The following is an 18,470-nucleotide window of genomic DNA, read 5'->3' as shown; positions in this document are numbered from 1 at the left end:
CTGACGAACATTTAATTTTTGGGCTTCCGTGGCGCAATGGTTAGCGCGTTCAGCTGTTAACCGAAAGGTTGGTGGTTCGAGCCCACCCGGGAGCGGTGTTATGGGATCTCAAATGTAACGTAAAAAGTCAGAGTTTTTCCACAATACCTAACGAACATTTAATTTTTGGGCTTCCGTGGCGCAATGGTTAGCGCGTTCAGCTGTTAACCGAAAGGTTGGTGGTTCGAGCCCACCCGGGAGCGGTGTTATGGAATCTCAAATGTAACGTAAAAAGTCAGAGTTTTTCCACAATACCTGACGAACATTTAATTTTTGGGCTTCCTTGGCGCAATGGTTAGCGCGTTCGGCTGTTAACCGAAAGGTTGGTGGTTCGAGCCCACCCGGGAGCGGTGTTAAGAAGTCTCGAATGTAACGTAAAAAGGCAAAGTTTTTCCACAATACCTGACGAACATTTATTTTTTGGGCTTCCGTGGCGCAATGGTTAGCGCGTTCGGCTGTTAACCGAAAGGTTTGTGGTTCGAGCCCACCCGGGAGCGGTGTTATGGGATCTCAAATGTGACGTAAAAAGTCAGAGTTTTTCCACAATACCTAACGACCATTTAACTTCTGAGCTTCCGTGGCTCAATGGTTAGCGCGTTCGGCTGTTAACCAATAGGTTGGTGGTTCGAGCCCACCCGGGGGCGGTGTTATGGGAGCTCAAATGTAACGTAAAAAGTCAGAGTTTTTCCACAATACCTGACGAACATTTAATTTTTGGGCTTCCGTGGCGCAATGGTTAGCGCGTTCGGCTGTTAACCGAAAGGTTGGTGGTTCGAGCCCACCCGGGAGCGGTGTTGTGAAGACTCAAATGTAACGTAAAAAGCCAAAGTTTTTCCACAATACCTGACGACCATTTAATTTTTGGGCTTCCGTGGCGCAATGGTTAGCGCGTTCGGCTGTTAACGAAAAGGTTGGTGGTTCGAGCCCACCCGGGAGTGGTGTTATGGGATCTCAAATGTAAGGTAAAAAGTCAGAGTTTTTCCACAATAGCTGAAGACCATTTCATTTCTGAGCTTCTTTGGCTCCATGGTTAGCGCGTTCGGATGTTAACCAAAAGGTTGGTGGTTCGAGCCCACCCGGGAGAGGTGTTGTGGAGTCTCTGATGTAGCGTGAAAAGTCATAACTTTTCCACAATACCTGACAACCCTTTAATTTCTGAGCTTCCGTGGCTCAATGGTTAGCGCGTTCGGCTGTTAACCAATAGGTTGGTGGTTCGAGCCCACCCGGGAGCGGTGTTATGGGATCTCAAATGTAACGTAAAAAGTCAGAGTTTTTCCACAATACCTGACGAACATTTAATTTATGGGCTTCCTTGGCGCAATGGTTAGCGCGTTCGGCTGTTAACCGAAAGGTTGGTGGTTCGACCCCACCCGGGAGCGGTGTTGTGAAGTCTCGAATGTAACGTAAAAAGGCAAAGTTTTTCCACAATACCTGACGAACATTTATTTTTAGGGCTTCCGTGGCGCAGTGGTTAGCGCGTTCGGCTGTTAACCGAAAGGTTGGTGGTTCGAGCCCACCCGGGAGCGGTGTTATGGGATCTCAAATGTAACGTAAAAAGTCAGAGTTTTTCCACAATACCTAACGACCATTTAACTTCTGAGCTTCCGTGGCTCAATGGTTAGCGCGTTCGGCTGTTAACCAATAGGTTGGTGGTTCGAGCCCACCCGGGAGCGGTGTTATGGGATCTCAAATGTAACGTAAAAAGTTAGAGTTTTTCCACAATACCTGACGAACATTTAATTTTTGGGCTTCCGTGGCGCAATGGTTAGCGCGTTCAGCTGTTAACCGAAAGGTTGGTGGTTCGAGCCCACCCGGGAGCGGTGTTATGGGATCTCAAATGTAACGTAAAAAGTCAGAGTTTTTCCACAATACCTAACGAACATTTAATTTTTGGGCTTCCGTGGCGCAATGGTTAGCGCGTTCAGCTGTTAACCGAAAGGTTGGTGGTTCGAGCCCACCCGGGAGCGGTGTTATGGAATCTCAAATGTAACGTAAAAAGTCAGAGTTTTTCCACAATACCTGACGAACATTTAATTTTTGGGCTTCCTTGGCGCAATGGTTAGCGCGTTCGGCTGTTAACCGAAAGGTTGGTGGTTCGAGCCCACCCGGGAGCGGTGTTAAGAAGTCTCGAATGTAACGTAAAAAGGCAAAGTTTTTCCACAATACCTGACGAACATTTATTTTTTGGGCTTCCGTGGCGCAATGGTTAGCGCGTTCGGCTGTTAACCGAAAGGTTTGTGGTTCGAGCCCACCCGGGAGCGGTGTTATGGGATCTCAAATGTGACGTAAAAAGTCAGAGTTTTTCCACAATACCTAACGACCATTTAACTTCTGAGCTTCCGTGGCTCAATGGTTAGCGCGTTCGGCTGTTAACCAATAGGTTGGTGGTTCGAGCCCACCCGGGGGCGGTGTTATGGGAGCTCAAATGTAACGTAAAAAGTCAGAGTTTTTCCACAATACCTGACGAACATTTAATTTTTGGGCTTCCGTGGCGCAATGGTTAGCGCGTTCGGCTGTTAACCGAAAGGTTGGTGGTTCGAGCCCACCCGGGAGCGGTGTTGTGAAGACTCAAATGTAACGTAAAAAGCCAAAGTTTTTCCACAATACCTGACGACCATTTAATTTTTGGGCTTCCGTGGCGCAATGGTTAGCGCGTTCGGCTGTTAACGAAAAGGTTGGTGGTTCGAGCCCACCCGGGAGTGGTGTTATGGGATCTCAAATGTAAGGTAAAAAGTCAGAGTTTTTCCACAATAGCTGAAGACCATTTCATTTCTGAGCTTCTTTGGCTCCATGGTTAGCGCGTTCGGATGTTAACCAAAAGGTTGGTGGTTCGAGCCCACCCGGGAGAGGTGTTGTGGAGTCTCTGATGTAGCGTGAAAAGTCATAACTTTTCCACAATACCTGACAACCCTTTAATTTCTGAGCTTCCGTGGCTCAATGGTTAGCGCGTTCGGCTGTTAACCAATAGGTTGGTGGTTCGAGCCCACCCGGGAGCGGTGTTATGGGATCTCAAATGTAACGTAAAAAGTCAGAGTTTTTCCACAATACCTGACGAACATTTAATTTATGGGCTTCCTTGGCGCAATGGTTAGCGCGTTCGGCTGTTAACCGAAAGGTTGGTGGTTCGACCCCACCCGGGAGCGGTGTTGTGAAGTCTCGAATGTAACGTAAAAAGGCAAAGTTTTTCCACAATACCTGACGAACATTTATTTTTAGGGCTTCCGTGGCGCAGTGGTTAGCGCGTTCGGCTGTTAACCGAAAGGTTGGTGGTTCGAGCCCACCCGGGAGCGGTGTTATGGGATCTCAAATGTAACGTAAAAAGTCAGAGTTTTTCCACAATACCTAACGACCATTTAACTTCTGAGCTTCCGTGGCTCAATGGTTAGCGCGTTCGGCTGTTAACCAATAGGTTGGTGGTTCGAGCCCACCCGGGAGCGGTGTTATGGGATCTCAAATGTAACGTAAAAAGTTAGAGTTTTTCCACAATACCTGACGAACATTTAATTTTTGGGCTTCCGTGGCGCAATGGTTAGCGCGTTCAGCTGTTAACCGAAAGGTTGGTGGTTCGAGCCCACCCGGGAGCGGTGTTATGGGATCTCAAATGTAACGTAAAAAGTCAGAGTTTTTCCACAATACCTAACGAACATTTAATTTTTGGGCTTCCGTGGCGCAATGGTTAGCGCGTTCAGCTGTTAACCGAAAGGTTGGTGGTTCGAGCCCACCCGGGAGCGGTGTTATGGAATCTCAAATGTAACGTAGAAAGTCAGAGTTTTTCCACAATACCTGACGAACATTTAATTTTTGGGCTTCCGTGGCGCAATGGTTAGCGCGCAGCGCGTTCAGCTGTTAACCGAAAGGTTGGTGGTTGAGCCCACCCGGGAGAGGTGTTGTGGGGTCTCTGATGTAGCGTGAAAAGTCATAACTTTTCCACAATACCTGACAACCATTTAATTTCTGAGCTTCCGTGGCTCAATGGTTAGCGCGTTCGGCTGTTAACCAATCGGTTGGTGGTTCGAGCCCACCCGGGAGCGGTGTTATGGGATCTCAAATGTAACGTAAAAAGTCAGAGTTTTTCCACAATACCTGACGAACATTTAATTTTTGGGCTTCCTTGGCGCAATGGTTAGCGCGTTCGGCTGTTATCCGAAAGGTTGGTGGTTCGAGCCCACCCGGGAGCGGTGTTATGGGATCTCAAATGTAACGTAAAAAGTCAGAGTTTTTCCACAATACCTAACGACCATTTAACTTCTGAGCTTCCGTGGCGCAATGGTTAGCGCGTTCAGCTGTTAACCGAAAGGTTGGTGGTTCGAGCCCACCCGGGAGCGGTGTTATGGAATCTCAAATGTAACGTAAAAAGTCAGAGTTTTTCCACAATACCTGACGAACATTTAATTTTTGGGCTTCCTTGGCGCAATGGTTAGCGCGTTCGGCTGTTAACCGAAAGGTTGGTGGTTCGAGCCCACCCGGGAGCGGTGTTAAGAAGTCTCGAATGTAACGTAAAAAGGCAAAGTTTTTCCACAATACCTGACGAACATTTATTTTTTGGGCTTCCGTGGCGCAATGGTTAGCGCGTTCGGCTGTTAACCGAAAGGTTGGTGGTTCGAGCCCACCCGGGAGCGGTGTTATGGGATCTCAAATGTGACGTAAAAAGTCAGAGTTTTTCCACAATACCTAACGACCATTTAACTTCTGAGCTTCCGTGGCTCAATGGTTAGCGCGTTCGGCTGTTAACCAATAGGTTGGTGGTTCGAGCCCACCCGGGGGCGGTGTTATGGGAGCTCAAATGTAACGTAAAAAGTCAGAGTTTTTCCACAATACCTGACGAACATTTAATTTTTGGGCTTCCGTGGCGCAATGGTTAGCGCGTTCGGCTGTTAACCGAAAGGTTGGTGGTTCGAGCCCACCCGGGAGCGGTGTTGTGAAGACTCAAATGTAACGTAAAAAGCCAAAGTTTTTCCACAATACCTGACGACCATTTAATTTTTGGGCTTCCGTGGCGCAATGGTTAGCGCGTTCGGCTGTTAACCAATAGGTTGGTGGTTCGAGCCCACCCGGGAGCGGTGTTATGGGATCTCAAATGTAACGTAAAAAATCAGAGTTTTTCCACAATACCTGACGAACACTTAATTTATGGGCTTCCTTGGCGCAATGGTTAGCGCGTTCGGCTGTTAACCGAAAGGTTGGTGGTTCGACCCCACCCGGGAGCGGTGTTGTGAAGTCTCGAATGTAACGTAAAAAGGCAAAGTTTTTCCACAATACCTGACGAACATTTATTTTTAGGGCTTCCGTGGCGCAGTGGTTAGCGCGTTCGGCTGTTAACCGAAAGGTTGGTGGTTCGAGCCCACCCGGGAGCGGTGTTATGGGATCTCAAATGTAACGTAAAAAGTCAGAGTTTTTCCACAATACCTAACGACCATTTAACTTCTGAGCTTCCGTGGCTCAATGGTTAGCGCGTTCGGCTGTTAACCAATAGGTTGGTGGTTCGAGCCCACCCGGGAGCGGTGTTATGGGATCTCAAATGTAACGTAAAAAGTTAGAGTTTTTCCACAATACCTGACGAACATTTAATTTTTGGGCTTCCGTGGCGCAATGGTTAGCGCGTTCAGCTGTTAACCGAAAGGTTGGTGGTTCGAGCCCACCCGGGAGCGGTGTTATGGGATCTCAAATGTAACGTAAAAAGTCAGAGTTTTTCCACAATACCTAACGAACATTTAATTTTTGGGCTTCCGTGGCGCAATGGTTAGCGCGTTCAGCTGTTAACCGAAAGGTTGGTGGTTCGAGCCCACCCGGGAGCGGTGTTATGGAATCTCAAATGTAACGTAAAAAGTCAGAGTTTTTCCACAATACCTGACGAACATTTAATTTTTGGGCTTCCTTGGCGCAATGGTTAGCGCGTTCGGCTGTTAACCGAAAGGTTGGTGGTTCGAGCCCACCCGGGAGCGGTGTTAAGAAGTCTCGAATGTAACGTAAAAAGGCAAAGTTTTTCCACAATACCTGACGAACATTTATTTTTTGGGCTTCCGTGGCGCAATGGTTAGCGCGTTCGGCTGTTAACCGAAAGGTTTGTGGTTCGAGCCCACCCGGGAGCGGTGTTATGGGATCTCAAATGTGACGTAAAAAGTCAGAGTTTTTCCACAATACCTAACGACCATTTAACTTCTGAGCTTCCGTGGCTCAATGGTTAGCGCGTTCGGCTGTTAACCAATAGGTTGGTGGTTCGAGCCCACCCGGGGGCGGTGTTATGGGAGCTCAAATGTAACGTAAAAAGTCAGAGTTTCTCCACAATACCTGACGAACATTTAATTTTTGGGCTTCCGTGGCGCAATGGTTAGCGCGTTCGGCTGTTAACCGAAAGGTTGGTGGTTCGAGCCCACCCGGGAGCGGTGTTGTGAAGACTCAAATGTAACGTAAAAAGCCAAAGTTTTTCCACAATACCTGACGACCATTTAATTTTTGGGCTTCCGTGGCGCAATGGTTAGCGCGTTCGGCTGTTAACGAAAAGGTTGGTGGTTCGAGCCCACCCGGGAGTGGTGTTATGGGATCTCAAATGTAAGGTAAAAAGTCAGAGTTTTTCCACAATAGCTGAAGACCATTTCATTTCTGAGCTTCTTTGGCTCCATGGTTAGCGCGTTCGGATGTTAACCAAAAGGTTGGTGGTTCGAGCCCACCCGGGAGAGGTGTTGTGGAGTCTCTGATGTAGCGTGAAAAGTCATAACTTTTCCACAATACCTGACAACCCTTTAATTTCTGAGCTTCCGTGGCTCAATGGTTAGCGCGTTCGGCTGTTAACCAATAGGTTGGTGGTTCGAGCCCACCCGGGAGCGGTGTTATGGGATCTCAAATGTAACGTAAAAAGTCAGAGTTTTTCCACAATACCTGACGAACATTTAATTTATGGGCTTCCTTGGCGCAATGGTTAGCGCGTTCGGCTGTTAACCGAAAGGTTGGTGGTTCGACCCCACCCGGGAGCGGTGTTGTGAAGTCTCGAATGTAACGTAAAAAGGCAAAGTTTTTCCACAATACCTGACGAACATTTATTTTTAGGGCTTCCGTGGCGCAGTGGTTAGCGCGTTCGGCTGTTAACCGAAAGGTTGGTGGTTCGAGCCCACCCGGGAGCGGTGTTATGGGATCTCAAATGTAACGTAAAAAGTCAGAGTTTTTCCACAATACCTAACGACCATTTAACTTCTGAGCTTCCGTGGCTCAATGGTTAGCGCGTTCGGCTGTTAACCAATAGGTTGGTGGTTCGAGCCCACCCGGGAGCGGTGTTATGGGATCTCAAATGTAACGTAAAAAGTTAGAGTTTTTCCACAATACCTGACGAACATTTAATTTTTGGGCTTCCGTGGCGCAATGGTTAGCGCGTTCAGCTGTTAACCGAAAGGTTGGTGGTTCGAGCCCACCCGGGAGCGGTGTTATGGGATCTCAAATGTAACGTAAAAAGTCAGAGTTTTTCCACAATACCTAACGAACATTTAATTTTTGGGCTTCCGTGGCGCAATGGTTAGCGCGTTCAGCTGTTAACCGAAAGGTTGGTGGTTCGAGCCCACCCGGGAGCGGTGTTATGGAATCTCAAATGTAACGTAGAAAGTCAGAGTTTTTCCACAATACCTGACGAACATTTAATTTTTGGGCTTCCGTGGCGCAATGGTTAGCGCGCAGCGCGTTCAGCTGTTAACCGAAAGGTTGGTGGTTGAGCCCACCCGGGAGAGGTGTTGTGGGGTCTCTGATGTAGCGTGAAAAGTCATAACTTTTCCACAATACCTGACAACCATTTAATTTCTGAGCTTCCGTGGCTCAATGGTTAGCGCGTTCGGCTGTTAACCAATCGGTTGGTGGTTCGAGCCCACCCGGGAGCGGTGTTATGGGATCTCAAATGTAACGTAAAAAGTCAGAGTTTTTCCACAATACCTGACGAACATTTAATTTTTGGGCTTCCTTGGCGCAATGGTTAGCGCGTTCGGCTGTTATCCGAAAGGTTGGTGGTTCGAGCCCACCCGGGAGCGGTGTTATGGGATCTCAAATGTAACGTAAAAAGTCAGAGTTTTTCCACAATACCTAACGACCATTTAACTTCTGAGCTTCCGTGGCTCAATGGTTAGCGCGTTCGGCTGTTAACCAATACTAAGTATTTACAAATAATTCAACTTTATTTACGCAATAAAATTTTAAAACTCGGAAAAACAATAAATTTTACCGAGCTCCGACGACTAGTTATATCAAGTATACTAGAACAAAAATACTCATCAGCATAATCCAACGCAAACGTCGGGACATAGCAGTATTAGAAAGTGAGACGTACAAATTTCACCTACAATACAATCCGAATTTAAACGCCGTAAGTGACAATAATTTTTCAAAACTTTGGGAATCAAACGAACGATGGGAAAAATTAGCTACTAATAATCTACATATCATTAGCAATTTAAATTTAAAATTTAACAAACTGTTAGCTGAGAAACCAAAACCAAACGTAACTTCTAATGACTTATTGTCTCCTGAACAATAAAACTCTTAACCAATCCAAAAATCATTAATAAATCAAGTTTACAAATCGATCCAACACAGATGAAAGTGTTGGAAAAGGGATTGAATTTCGCTATTTCAAACAAAGGCCTAAACAGAGAGGAACTAATAACCGATATTGAAGTGGGCATTAATCAAATAACTGACTTATCTTTAAAAACTAAATTACGTAGTGCATGTATTGACATCCTGAACAAACCAGTTAAACCTATAAGAAACATAAAAAGGAGCGAATACATAGCCTTAACTGAGTTGAAACGTAATAAAAAATCTGGTGATCACAAGAGCAGACAAGGGCGGATGCATTGTCTTACTTGATAAAATGGACTATGTTAAAGGAGTCAATGATTTACTAGCTGATACTTTAACCTATAAAGAACTAAAACGCGACCCCCTGTTCACCTTTCAAGACAAAGTTAAAAGAACAGTGAAAGCCTGTATCTCCCTTGAGGAAAAAACCAAGAAACAATTAATCGCCACGCATTTCACAACCCCTAGGATGTACGCACTTCCAAAAATTCATAAGCCGACCTTGAAATTCAGACCGATCGTGGACAGTATTAATTCCCCTACTCACAAAATTGCGAAATTCTTAACTAAAAAACTCACTTTTTTAACTGATAAACATGACCATACTCTTAAAAATGCTAATGAACTGTTAAGTGAATTGAACAAAATTGAAATTAAACCTAAGGATACGTTGGTGTCCTTTGATGTAGTTGCAATGTTTACCAGTGTGCCTATTGAAGGTGCAATTACAGCACTCCGAGAAAGATTAACCATGGAACAAGTTCATATAATCGAGAAGACAGATCTAATCACATTAGTTGAGATTTGCATCGTCAACCCGTTCTTCATGGCGAATTCAAAAATATATTCCCAAAGGACAGGCTTAGCGATGGGGAGTCCGCTATCACCTCTCCTTTGTGACATTTACATCAACAAATTGGAAAAAATTGCGTTACTCAATTCCCCATTTAAAATCAACTTCTGGAAACGCTATGTCGATGACATCCTAGCAATTTGGCAACATCAAACGTCAGACATCGAAAAATTCCTAAATTATCTGAACAACATTGATCAGTGTATCCAATTCACGGTGGAAAAGGAACATAACAACGAATTACCCTTCCTTGACATACTAATTAATAAATCTGACAACGTAATTAGCACCTCTGTCTTCAGAAAACCATTCTCCGTTGCAATGCCCCCCCACAAGGATTCCAACCATCCTCTGTCCCAAAAACTTACAGCGTTTCATTCCTACATCAATAGAGCGACATTGATTTGCTCTGACCAAGAATGTCTCAATAAAGAAATCCGCATGATAAAAGCCATTGCAAAAGATCGAGGTTTCAACGAAGACACCTTAATTAGAAGCATCGACCGGATATCCATCCGTAACAAGATTTACAGTAAAACAAGACTTCCTAGAGAAATTAAGCCTAAACAAATGATTGTACTCCCATATTATAAACATACTTCTGAATTGATTGGTAATGTGTTCAGCCAAAGCGGTATAAAACCTATATTCAAACCAGTAGGAAAAATTCAAAATTTGATAGGTTCTTTGAAAGACCCGATCCCAATCTCGAACAAATTTGGCATCTACCAAATAACATGTTCCTGTGACCATGCATATATAGGTCAAACCAAACGCAATTTAAAATTTAGAGTTAACGAACACAAAAATGACGTCAAAAATAATAAGGATTACTCTTCAGCATTGGCAGAACACATCACCAAACACCCTGACCATACAATTGATTTTATTAATATAAAAAACATTGCGATGTTTGACAACTACATTAAACTTAATGTACGCGAATCATTTGAAATTTATAAAAAACGTAAAAAACTACAAGCTCTAAACCGAGACGACGGTCCGGGTAGCTATATTATTGAACTTTGGAATAGAAAAATCCCCGACCTTTATGGAACCACGTGATGATTGTTAATTTGTGATAGAAAATCTCGCCCCTTAATTTAGACCTGATGATGCATCTGTAAGATGCGAAACTAGTCGTCGGAGCTCGGTAAAATTTATTGTTTTTCCGAGTTTTAAAATTTTATTGCGTAAATAAAGTTGAATTATTTGTAAATACTTAGTATTTTATACGCAAGTAGTCCGGTAATTAATTTTTATTAATTATAATGTTAACCAATAGGTTGGTGGTTCGAGCCCACCCGGGAGCGGTGTTATGGGATCTCAAATGTAACGTAAAAAGTTAGAGTTTTTCCACAATACCTGACGAACATTTAATTTTTGGGCTTCCGTGGCGCAATGGTTAGCGCGCAGCGTGTTCAGCTGTTAACCGAAAGGTTGGTGGTTGAGCCCACCCGGGAGAGGTGTTGTGGGGTCTCTGATGTAGCGTGAAAAGTCATAACTTTTCCACAATACCTGACAACCATTTAATTTCTGAGCTTCCGTGGCTCAATGGTTAGCGCGTTCGGCTGTTAACCAATCGGTTGGTGGTTCGAGCCCACCCGGGAGCGGTGTTATGGGATCTCAAATGTAACGTAAAAAGTCAGAGTTTTTCCACAATACCTGACGAACATTTAATTTTTGGGCTTCCTTGGCGCAATGGTTAGCGCGTTCGGCTGTTATCAGAAAGGTTGGTGGTTCGAGCCCACCCGGGAGCGGTGTTGTGAAGTCTCGAATGTAACGTAAAAAGGCAAAGTTTTTCAACAATACCTGACGAACATTTATTTTTTGGGCTTCCGTGGCGCAATGGTTAGCGCGTTCGGCTGTTAACCGAAAGGTTGGTGGTTCGAGCCCACCCGGGAGCGGTGTTGTGAAGACTCAAATGTAACGTAAAAAGCCAAAGTTTTTCCACAATACCTGACGACCATTTAATTTTTGGGCTTCCGTGGCGCAATGGTTAGCGCGTTCGGCTGTTAACGAAAAGGTTGGTGGTTCGAGCCCACCCGGGAGTGGTGTTATGGGATCTCAAATGTAAGGTAAAAAGTCAGTTTTTCCACAATACCTGACGAACATTTAATTTTTGGGCTTCCGTGGCGCAATAGTTAGCGCGTTCAGCTGTTAACCAATAGGTTGGTGGTTCGAGCCCACCCGGGAGCGGTGTTATGGGATCTCAAATGTAACGTAAAAAGTCAGAGTTTTTCCACAATACCTGACGAACATTTAATTTTTGGGCTTCCTTGGCGCAATGGTTAGCGCGTTCGGCTGTTATCCGAAAGGTTGGTGGTTCGAGCCCACCCGGGAGCGGTGTTGTGCAGTCTCGAATGTAACGTAAAAAGGCAAAGTTTTTCAACAATACCTGACGAACATTTATTTTTTGGGCTTCCGTGGCGCAATGGTTAGCGCGTTCGGCTGTTAACCGAAAGGTTGGTGGTTCGAGCCCACCCGGGAGCGGTGTTATGGGATCTCAAATGTGACGTAAAAAGTCAGAGTTTTTCCACAATACCTAACGACCATTTAACTTCTGAGCTTCCGTGGCTCTATGGTTAGCGCGTTCGGCTGTTAACCAATAGGTTGGTGGTTCGAGCCCACCCGGAAGCGGTGTTATGGGATCTCAAATGTAACGTAAAAAGTCAGAGTTTTTCCACAATACCTGACGAACATTTAATTTTTGGGCTTCCGTGGCGCAATGGTTAGCGCGTTCGGCTGTTAACCGAAAGGTTGGTGGTTCGAGCCCACCCGGGAGCGGTGTTGTGAAGACTCAAATGTAACGTAAAAAGGCAAAGTTTTTCCACAATACCTGACGACCATTTAATTTTTGGGCTTCCGTGGCGCAATGGTTAGCGCGTTCGGCTGTTAACGAAAAGGTTGGTGGTTCGAGCCCACCCGGGAGTGGTGTTATGGGATCTCAAATGTAAGGTAAAAAGTCAGAGTTTTTCCACAATAGCTGAAGACCATTTCATTTCTGAGCTTCTTTGGCTCCATGGTTAGCGCGTTCGGATGTTAACCAAAAGGTTGGTGGTTCGAGCCCACCCGGGAGAGGTGTTGTGGAGTCTCTGATGTAGCGTGAAAAGTCATAACTTTTCCACAATACCTGACAACCATTCAATTTCTGAGCTTCCGTGGCTCAATGGTTAGCGCGTTAGGCTGTTAACCAATAGGTTGGTGGTTCGAGCACACCCGAAAGCGGTGTTATGGGATCTCAAATGTAACGTAAAAAGTCAGAGTTTTTCCACAATACCTGACGAACATTTAATTTTTGGGCTTCCGTGGCGCAATGGTTAGCGCGTTCGGCTGTTATCCGAAAGGTTGGTGGTTCGAGCCCACCCGGGAGCGGTGTTATGGGATCTCAAATGTGACGTAAAAAGTCAGAGTTTTTCCACAATACCTGACGAACATTTAATTTTTGGGCTTCCGTGGCGCAATGGTTAGCGCGTTCGGCTGTTAACCGAAAGGTTGGTGGTTCGAGCCCACCCGGAAGCGGTGTTATGGGATCTCAAATGTAACGTAAAAAGTCAGAGTTTTTCCACAATACCTGACGAACATTTAATTTTTGGGCTTCCGTGGCGCAATGGTTAGCGCGTTCGGCTGTTAACGAAAAGGTTGGTGGTTCGAGCCCACCCGGGAGTGGTGTTATGGGATCTCAAATGTAAGGTAAAAAGTCAGAGTTTTTCCACAATAGCTGAAGACCATTTCATTTCTGAGCTTCTTTGGCTCCATGGTTAGCGCGTTCGGATGTTAATCAAAGGTTGGTGGTTCGAGCCCACCCGGGAGAGGTGTTGTGGAGTCTCTGATGTAGCGTGAAAAGTCATAACTTTTCCACAATACCTGACAACCATTCAATTTCTGAGCTTCCGTGGCTCAATGGTTAGCGCGTTAGGCTGTTAACCAATAGGTTGGTGGTTCGAGCACACCCGAAAGCGGTGTTATGGGATCTCAAATGTAACGTAAAAAGTCAGAGTTTTTCCACAATACCTGACGAACATTTAATTTTTGGGCTTCCGTGGCGCAATGGTTAGCGCGTTCAGCTGTTAACCAATAGGTTGGTGGTTCGAGCCCACCCGGGAGCGGTGTTATGGGATCTCAAATGTAACGTAAAAAGTCAGAGTTTTTCCACAATACCTGACGAACATTTAATTTTTGGGCTTCCTTGGCGCAATGGTTAGCGCGTTCGGCTGTTATCCGAAAGGTTGGTGGTTCGAGCCCACCCGGGAGCGGTGTTGTGAAGTCTCGAATGTAACGTAAAAAGGCAAAGTTTTTCAACAATACCTGACGAACATTTATTTTTTGGGCTTCCGTGGCGCAATGGTTAGCGCGTTCGGCTGTTAACCGAAAGGTTGGTGGTTCGAGCCCACCCGGGAGCGGTGTTATGGGATCTCAAATGTGACGTAAAAAGTCAGAGTTTTTCCACAATACCTGACGAACATTTAATTTTTGGGCTTCCGTGGCGCAATGGTTAGCGCGTTCGGCTGTTAACCGAAAGGTTGGTGGTTCGAGCCCACCCGGAAGCGGTGTTATGGGATCTCAAATGTAACGTAAAAAGTCAGAGTTTTTCCACAATACCTGACGAACATTTAATTTTTGGGCTTCCGTGGCGCAATGGTTAGCGCGTTCGGCTGTTAACCGAAAGGTTGGTGGTTCGAGCCCACCCGGGAGCGGTGTTGTGAAGACTCAAATGTAACGTAAAAAGCCAAAGTTTTTCCACAATACCTGACGACCATTTAATTTTTGGGCTTCCGTGGCGCAATGGTTAGCGCGTTCGGCTGTTAACGAAAAGGTTGGTGGTTCGAGCCCACCCGGGAGTGGTGTTATGGGATCTCAAATGTAAGGTAAAAAGTCAGAGTTTTTCCACAATAGCTGAAGACCATTTCATTTCTGAGCTTCTTTGGCTCCATGGTTAGCGCGTTCGGATGTTAACCAAAAGGTTGGTGGTTCGAGCCCACCCGGGAGAGGTGTTGTGGAGTCTCTGATGTAGCGTGAAAAGTCATAACTTTTCCACAATACCTGACAACCATTCAATTTCTGAGCTTCCGTGGCTCAATGGTTAGCGCGTTAGGCTGTTAACCAATAGGTTGGTGGTTCGAGCACACCCGAAAGCGGTGTTATGGGATCTCAAATGTAACGTAAAAAGTCAGAGTTTTTCCACAATACCTGACGAACATTTAATTTTTGGGCTTCCGTGGCGAAATGGTTAGCGCGTTCAGCTGTTAACCGAAAGGTTGGTGGCTCGAGCCCACCCGGGAGAGGTGTTGTGGGGTCTCATATGTTGCGTGAAAAGTCATAACTTTTCCACAATACCTGACAACCATTCAATTTCTGAGCTTCCGTGGCTCAATGGTTAGCGCGTTAGGCTGTTAACCAATAGGTTGGTGGTTCGAGCCCACCCGGGAGCGGTGTTATGGGATCTCAAATGTAACGTAAAAAGGCAAAGTTTTTCCACAATACCTGACGAACATTTAATTTTTGGGCTTCCTTGGCGCAATGGTTAGCGCGTTCGGCTGTTATCCGAAAGGTTGGTGGTTCGAGCCCACCCGGGAGCGGTGTTATGGGATCTCAAATGTGACGTAAAAAGTCAGAGTTTTTCCACAATACCTGACGAACATTTAATTTTTGGGCTTCCGTGGCGCAATGGTTAGCGCGTTCGGCTGTTAACCGAAAGGTTGGTGGTTCGAGCCCACCCGGAAGCGGTGTTATGGGATCTCAAATGTAACGTAAAAAGTCAGAGTTTTTCCACAATACCTGACGAACATTTAATTTTTGGGCTTCCGTGGCGCAATGGTTAGCGCGTTCGGCTGTTAACGAAAAGGTTGGTGGTTCGAGCCCACCCGGGAGTGGTGTTATGGGATCTCAAATGTAAGGTAAAAAGTCAGAGTTTTTCCACAATAGCTGAAGACCATTTCATTTCTGAGCTTCTTTGGCTCCATGGTTAGCGCGTTCGGATGTTAACCAAAAGGTTGGTGGTTCGAGCCCACCCGGGAGAGGTGTTGTGGAGTCTCTGATGTAGCGTGAAAAGTCATAACTTTTCCACAATACCTGACAACCATTCAATTTCTGAGCTTCCGTGGCTCAATGGTTAGCGCGTTAGGCTGTTAACCAATAGGTTGGTGGTTCGAGCACACCCGAAAGCGGTGTTATGGGATCTCAAATGTAACGTAAAAAGTCAGAGTTTTTCCACAATACCTGACGAACATTTAATTTTTGGGCTTCCGTGGCGCAATGGTTAGCGCGTTCAGCTGTTAACCAATAGGTTGGTGGTTCGAGCCCACCCGGGAGCGGTGTTATGGGATCTCAAATGTAACGTAAAAAGTCAGAGTTTTTCCACAATACCTGACGAACATTTAATTTTTGGGCTTCCTTGGCGCAATGGTTAGCGCGTTCGGCTGTTATCCGAAAGGTTGGTGGTTCGAGCCCACCCGGGAGCGGTGTTGTGAAGTCTCGAATGTAACGTAAAAAGGCAAAGTTTTTCAACAATACCTGACGAACATTTATTTTTTGGGCTTCCGTGGCGCAATGGTTAGCGCGTTCGGCTGTTAACCGAAAGGTTGGTGGTTCGAGCCCACCCGGGAGCGGTGTTATGGGATCTCAAATGTGACGTAAAAAGTCAGAGTTTTTCCACAATACCTGACGAACATTTAATTTTTGGGCTTCCGTGGCGCAATGGTTAGCGCGTTCGGCTGTTAACCGAAAGGTTGGTGGTTCGAGCCCACCCGGAAGCGGTGTTATGGGATCTCAAATGTAACGTAAAAAGTCAGAGTTTTTCCACAATACCTGACGAACATTTAATTTTTGGGCTTCCGTGGCGCAATGGTTAGCGCGTTCGGCTGTTAACCGAAAGGTTGGTGGTTCGAGCCCACCCGGGAGCGGTGTTGTGAAGACTCAAATGTAACGTAAAAAGCCAAAGTTTTTCCACAATACCTGACGACCATTTAATTTTTGGGCTTCCGTGGCGCAATGGTTAGCGCGTTCGGCTGTTAACGAAAAGGTTGGTGGTTCGAGCCCACCCGGGAGTGGTGTTATGGGATCTCAAATGTAAGGTAAAAAGTCAGAGTTTTTCCACAATAGCTGAAGACCATTTCATTTCTGAGCTTCTTTGGCTCCATGGTTAGCGCGTTCGGATGTTAACCAAAAGGTTGGTGGTTCGAGCCCACCCGGGAGAGGTGTTGTGGAGTCTCTGATGTAGCGTGAAAAGTCATAACTTTTCCACAATACCTGACAACCATTCAATTTCTGAGCTTCCGTGGCTCAATGGTTAGCGCGTTAGGCTGTTAACCAATAGGTTGGTGGTTCGAGCACACCCGAAAGCGGTGTTATGGGATCTCAAATGTAACGTAAAAAGTCAGAGTTTTTCCACAATACCTGACGAACATTTAATTTTTGGGCTTCCGTGGCGAAATGGTTAGCGCGTTCAGCTGTTAACCGAAAGGTTGGTGGCTCGAGCCCACCCGGGAGAGGTGTTGTGGGGTCTCATATGTTGCGTGAAAAGTCATAACTTTTCCACAATACCTGACAACCATTCAATTTCTGAGCTTCCGTGGCTCAATGGTTAGCGCGTTAGGCTGTTAACCAATAGGTTGGTGGTTCGAGCACACCCGAAAGCGGTGTTATGGGATCTCAAATGTAACGTAAAAAGTCAGAGTTTTTCCACAATACCTGACGAACTTTTAATTTTTGGGCTTACGTGGCGCAATGGTTAGCGCGTTCAGCTGTTAACCGAAAGGTTGGTGGTTCGAGCCCACCCGGGAGCGGTGTTATGGGATCTCAAATGTAACGTAGAAAGTCAGAGTTTTTCCACAATACCTGACGAACATTTAATTTTTGGGCTTCCGTGGCGCAATGGTTAGCGCGCAGCGTGTTCAGCTGTTAACCGAAAGGTTGGTGGTTGAGCCCACCCGGGAGAGGTGTTGTGGGGTCTCTGATGTAGCGTGAAAAGTCATAACTTTTCCACAATACCTGACAACCATTTAATTTCTGAGCTTCCGTGGCTCAATGGTTAGCGCGCTCGGCTGTTAACCAATAGGTTGGTGGTTCGAGCCCACCCGGGAGCGGTGTTATGGGATCTCAAATGTAACGTAAAAAGTCAGAGTTTTTCCACAATACCTGACGAACATTTAATTTTTGGGCTTCCTTGGCGCAATGGTTAGCGCGTTCGGCTGTTAACCGAAAGGTTGGTGGTTCGAGCCCACCCGGGAGCGGTGTTATGGGATCTCAAATGTGACGTAAAAAGTCAGAGTTTTTCCACAATACCTAACGACCATTTAACTTCTGAGCTTCCGTGGCTCAATGGTTAGCGCGTTCGGCTGTTAACCAATAGGTTGGTGGTTCGAGCCCACCCGGGAGCGGTGTTATGGGAGCTCAAATGTGACGTAAAAAGTCAGAGTTTTTCCACAATACCTGACGAACATTTAATTTTTGGGCTTCCGTGGCGCAATGGTTAGCGCGTTCGGCTGTTATCCGAAAGGTTGGTGGTTCGAGCCCACCCGGGAGCGGTGTTGTGAAGTCTCGAATGTAACGTAAAAAGGCAAAGTTTTTCAACAATACCTGACGAACATTTATTTTTTGGGCTTCCGTGGCGCAATGGTTAGCGCGTTCGGCTGTTAACCGAAAGGTTGGTGGTTCGAGCCCACCCGGGAGCGGTGTTATGGGATCTCAAATGTGACGTAAAAAGTCAGAGTTTTTCCACAATACCTGACGAACATTTAATTTTTGGGCTTCCGTGGCGCAATGGTTAGCGCGTTCGGCTGTTAACCGAAAGGTTGGTGGTTCGAGCCCACCCGGGAGCGGTGTTGTGAAGACTCAAATGTAACGTAAAAAGCCAAAGTTTTTCCACAATACCTGACGACCATTTAATTTTTGGGCTTCCGTGGCGCAATGGTTAGCGCGTTCGGCTGTTAACGAAAAGGTTGGTGGTTCGAGCCCACCCGGGAGCGGTGTTATGGGATCTCAAATGTAACGTAAAAAGTCAGAGTTTTTCCACAATACCTGA

General features: G+C 46.0%; 1 protein-coding gene and 8 non-coding genes across 9 annotated transcripts; all 9 read left to right on the top strand.

The window, feature by feature from the left end:
- The first annotated feature begins 1,492 nt into the window (after positions 1-1,492).
- Positions 1,493-1,565, top strand: TRNAN-GUU (transfer RNA asparagine (anticodon GUU)). The gene has a single exon. It is a non-coding gene; the product is annotated as a tRNA-Asn (tRNA).
- Positions 1,566-3,256: 1,691 nt separating this feature from the next.
- Positions 3,257-3,329, top strand: TRNAN-GUU (transfer RNA asparagine (anticodon GUU)). Its single transcript has one exon. It is a non-coding gene; the product is annotated as a tRNA-Asn (tRNA).
- A 1,991-nt stretch (positions 3,330-5,320) lies between these two features.
- TRNAN-GUU (transfer RNA asparagine (anticodon GUU)) lies at positions 5,321-5,393 on the top strand. Its single transcript has one exon. It is a non-coding gene; the product is annotated as a tRNA-Asn (tRNA).
- Positions 5,394-7,084: 1,691 nt separating this feature from the next.
- TRNAN-GUU (transfer RNA asparagine (anticodon GUU)) lies at positions 7,085-7,157 on the top strand. The gene has a single exon. It is a non-coding gene; the product is annotated as a tRNA-Asn (tRNA).
- Positions 7,158-8,887: 1,730 nt separating this feature from the next.
- On the top strand, positions 8,888-10,513 carry LOC149590232 (uncharacterized). The gene has a single exon (XM_089861793.1). It carries the CDS (start codon positions 8,888-8,890, stop codon positions 10,511-10,513), a length of 1,626 nt encoding a protein of 541 aa, XP_089717919.1.
- Positions 10,514-12,897: 2,384 nt separating this feature from the next.
- TRNAN-GUU (transfer RNA asparagine (anticodon GUU)) lies at positions 12,898-12,970 on the top strand. The gene has a single exon. It is a non-coding gene; the product is annotated as a tRNA-Asn (tRNA).
- A 955-nt stretch (positions 12,971-13,925) lies between these two features.
- TRNAN-GUU (transfer RNA asparagine (anticodon GUU)) lies at positions 13,926-13,998 on the top strand. The gene has a single exon. It is a non-coding gene; the product is annotated as a tRNA-Asn (tRNA).
- A 1,103-nt stretch (positions 13,999-15,101) lies between these two features.
- Positions 15,102-15,174, top strand: TRNAN-GUU (transfer RNA asparagine (anticodon GUU)). The gene has a single exon. It is a non-coding gene; the product is annotated as a tRNA-Asn (tRNA).
- A 956-nt stretch (positions 15,175-16,130) lies between these two features.
- TRNAN-GUU (transfer RNA asparagine (anticodon GUU)) lies at positions 16,131-16,203 on the top strand. The gene has a single exon. It is a non-coding gene; the product is annotated as a tRNA-Asn (tRNA).
- Positions 16,204-18,470: the final 2,267 nt, after the last annotated feature.

Source organism: Phalangium opilio, unplaced genomic scaffold (genome assembly GCF_054372755.1).
Source record: "Phalangium opilio isolate 3A_F unplaced genomic scaffold, DU_Popi_V2 ptg000505l_1, whole genome shotgun sequence".
NCBI classification, from domain to species: Eukaryota; Metazoa; Arthropoda; class Arachnida; order Opiliones; family Phalangiidae; genus Phalangium; species Phalangium opilio.
This window is presented reverse-complemented; position numbering and strand designations above follow the sequence as displayed.

What these genes read in the sequence shown, in the direction of transcription:
- LOC149590232 (XM_089861793.1), top strand. Translation starts at nt 8,888, where the DNA reads ATGGACTATGTTAAAGGAGTCAATGATTTACTAGCTGATACTTTAACC.